This window comes from Apis dorsata, unplaced genomic scaffold, assembly GCF_000469605.1.
Source record: "Apis dorsata unplaced genomic scaffold, Apis dorsata 1.3 scaffold_137, whole genome shotgun sequence".
Taxonomy (NCBI): Eukaryota; Metazoa; Arthropoda; class Insecta; order Hymenoptera; family Apidae; genus Apis; species Apis dorsata.
In genome coordinates this window covers 663,142-666,404 of record NW_006263429.1, presented here as the reverse complement: position 1 = coordinate 666,404, position 3,263 = coordinate 663,142, and the positions used below count along the sequence as shown (strand labels likewise).

The 3,263-nt window shown below is 18.8% G+C and overlaps 3 protein-coding genes across 3 annotated transcripts in view; 1 reads left to right on the top strand and 2 right to left on the bottom strand.

Annotated features, from left to right (window-relative positions):
* LOC102673676 (two pore calcium channel protein 1-like) overlaps nucleotides 1-759 on the bottom strand; it is a 15,548-nt gene extending 14,789 nt beyond the window's left edge. The window contains exon 1 of the mRNA XM_006613243.2: nucleotides 742-759. The gene's annotated coding sequence lies outside the window, so the exon portion shown is untranslated. The remainder of the gene's footprint in view (nucleotides 1-741) is intronic.
* LOC102674608 (MICOS complex subunit Mic10-like) lies at nucleotides 417-1,910 on the bottom strand. The gene is made up of 3 exons (XM_006613251.2): nucleotides 1,364-1,910; nucleotides 1,227-1,274; nucleotides 417-678 (listed from the first exon to the last, which is right to left on the bottom strand). Exons 1-3 carry the CDS (start codon nucleotides 1,434-1,436, stop codon nucleotides 533-535), a joined length of 267 nt encoding a protein of 88 aa, XP_006613314.1. The 5' UTR covers nucleotides 1,437-1,910; the 3' UTR covers nucleotides 417-532.
* A 473-nt stretch (nucleotides 1,911-2,383) lies between these two features.
* LOC102673284 (dnaJ homolog subfamily C member 16) overlaps nucleotides 2,384-3,263 on the top strand; it is a 5,994-nt gene continuing 5,114 nt past the window's right edge. The window contains exon 1 of the mRNA XM_006613239.2: nucleotides 2,384-2,898. Within this exon, the coding sequence (XP_006613302.1) occupies nucleotides 2,648-2,898 (251 nt within the window). The 5' untranslated portion in view covers nucleotides 2,384-2,647. The remainder of the gene's footprint in view (nucleotides 2,899-3,263) is intronic.

Below are 3,263 nucleotides of genomic sequence, written 5' to 3'. Positions count from 1 at the left end.
AAAAATTTTCTTATATTTTTTCATCTCATCATTATTAGAACTTTTACGTTATGTTTCTTTGCTATGCAACAATTTCACGAATATCTTAAAATATCTATTGATTTGCATTTGATCTATATAAAATAAATATTTTTTATTAATATTTATTTAAATATTTATATTTAAATTTTAAAAATAAATAATAAATAATATATTTCACAAAGTAATTATTTATTTATGATTTATTTTAATTTAACCCTTTGACTGTAAATCATCTATTAATAAAGTATATGATTTTTAAAATTATTTTTTAATGTTTTACATTCACAAAACAAATAATGTTAATTATAGAATGCATAATATAAAAAAATATATAGTACTAATGTATAATATTCGCATCAACTAATCTTAAATAGATGCCATCAGCAATCAAAGGGTTAAAATTATGAAAAAGTTTATTTTGTATGACACTATAATACAAGTTTGTCTAGTTTATTGATATATTGTATGTTGCCTGCTAACAGAATAACAATTTGTTTTTACAGAAAGTTTGCTAAGAATTTTTTTTTCCTTCATCTACTTTATTATTACAATCCCTTTTTTGTTGTTGTCTAATGGCTGAATTCAAATCTTCTTGACAATTAGCATATGCCATACCTAATCCAAAACCTGCCCCAGTTATAATAGGCCACTTTCTTCCTATAAAAAAAAAAGAATTAATATTTATATGATTTTATAATGTAACAAAATATAATGAATAATATATATATTTATATATTTGTTATAATATTAAAAAAATTCATAATAATAATAATAAAATTTATATATACAAATAAATTATAAATAATATACAATAAATTATAAAATTTTAATTTTATAATTTAAAATTTAATAAATAACTAAATATTTATGTTTTTTTTTATCATTTCAAATCGTTAACTATGAGAAGAATATAACTTAACCTATTTCATGTTCGTAATGAAAAAATTTTCATTATTTAAATATTAAAATTGATAAAAATATTTATTTAAAAATAATTATATGAAATTAAATTAATAATATTATATGATCTATATTTTTCAGTCAAAAATTACATTATTTTAACTTTTGTTTTAACTTCAAAATTGTATTTGCTATTAAAAAAATAAATTAATTAAATTTATTATCATATTAAATATTTTAACTAACATCAGAAAATATATAAAGATTTTTATTCTAAAAAATTTTTTAAATGGATTAAAACTTACGTTTGAAAAAAAATAAGGAGAATACTCCACCAAGAAGAATTCCTCCTCCTATGGAAATGTCGTTATCATTAACCAACAAGAAATAAATTTGATATCTTTTCAAAATCCATCGGTTATAATTACTAGATGATAATTACCAAATTTAAATATAGCATCCGTAAAACACCGATCCCACTTTCGTCCAATTTCGTCTTCAACCCAAGTAGCCATTTTTCTTACATTAAAGTAGATCTATGATATTGAATGTTATGTCATATAACAGTCTATGATCATTGGGAAAGAATGATAATAAAATTATCGATTATTTGTGAAAATAACTTTATAGAGATTCAGTATTTTTTTGATGAGCAATATTTTTTTCAATACTATATGTGAATGTGTAATGTAATTAATGACAACGAAATCAATGTAATTATGTAGTTTCCATTTCAATCAAACAAGAGAGTATATAGGGATATGCTATTACATATTGCTTTAGGTTATGATAAAATGTATAAACAATATTTTATCATAATTTTATATATTATTAAATTTTTTGAAATTTGTTTTTTTTTTTTTTTGTTAAGAAGTAATTGATTTACTCTATAAACTTGTTGATTTTATCGAAAATCATTTGATTTTCGTAAATTTTGTAAATTTTTAAGCCATTCATGGCGATACGAACAATTTATAGTAACAATTTATACTAACTTAAATGATTAAAAAATAAAATCACTATTTAGTTTCATAATTTACTACATGAAATTCTTGTAAAAAATTGCTAACTACATAAAAAAGAAAATTTTTTATATAAAAGTAATTTTATACAATTTAATACAATTGAATGATTAACTTCAAAAAATATAATTAACATGCTCTTAATTGCTCTTCATTATGATTTTTATTTTTCTATTTTATTAATAATTCGTTTTACAGTGCTAAAATAAAAAAATTTAATTTAAAATAATAAATTATAAACTGATAATATGAAAAAATAATCTGTTAAAACAAGTATTTTTATTATTTATATTAACATTCATAATTTGATTTCAAAACAATTTTTACATACTTAACATTGTTTGTAATAATATAATAAAAGTATTTCTTTTGTTTTATTCTTTAAAAGTATAGGAATATTAAAAAAAAAATAAAACGTTTTAACGCCCTCTTATAATCGATTCTATTCTATCCTAGTAGAGCATTCTAAAAGTTAATTTCACTGTGTACTGTGTATACTCTTTTTGACAACATGGTTGTCCAGAAACATCATTATAATATTGCAATAAAAGAGTTTTCGGGTCAAAAATAAACCAAAATTGTATTGAACATGTTTGTTAAATATTGCAAATCGAAAAAAGGATAGTTTTAGTCAATATAGATTTCATGTTAAAGTGCTGTAAATCTAATAGATACATATTCATGTTAAAATTGCGTCGCAAATAATGTTATCGATTAATTTTTTAACTTCTGAGTCAATAAACAAAAGATTAAATAATATTAATAGAAAAGCAAGTTATATAGAATTATTAATGAAGTTTTCATTTTTTATTGTGATTTTTATTGTAACAACCTATCTCTTATCATCGGTTAGTGGAAGCGAGTCATTGGGAAATCCGTATAAAATATTAGGTGTTCACAAACGTGCAACTTTACAAGAAATTAGAAAAGCATATAAAAATCTTGTCAAAGAATGGTGAATATTATATTGCATTTTATTCTATTATTATATTATAAATTAATTCTAGTTTAATTTTTTTATATTTTGCAAATAAATATATTGAAAATACATATTATAAAAAAAAAAAAATTCTATACCATTGAATGATATTCAAAAATTCTATATCATTTATTTAAAATGATATATTTTATTCATATTGTATTAAAATATACAATTTATTAAAATATGTTAAATATTAAATATATTATTAAAATATGCGTAAATTATTTAAATATATTCAAGGATTATATATTATAATAATATATATAAATATATTCAAGGATTATATATATTATATACATTATATTTATTTATTTAAATAATTTAAAATGATTATTATA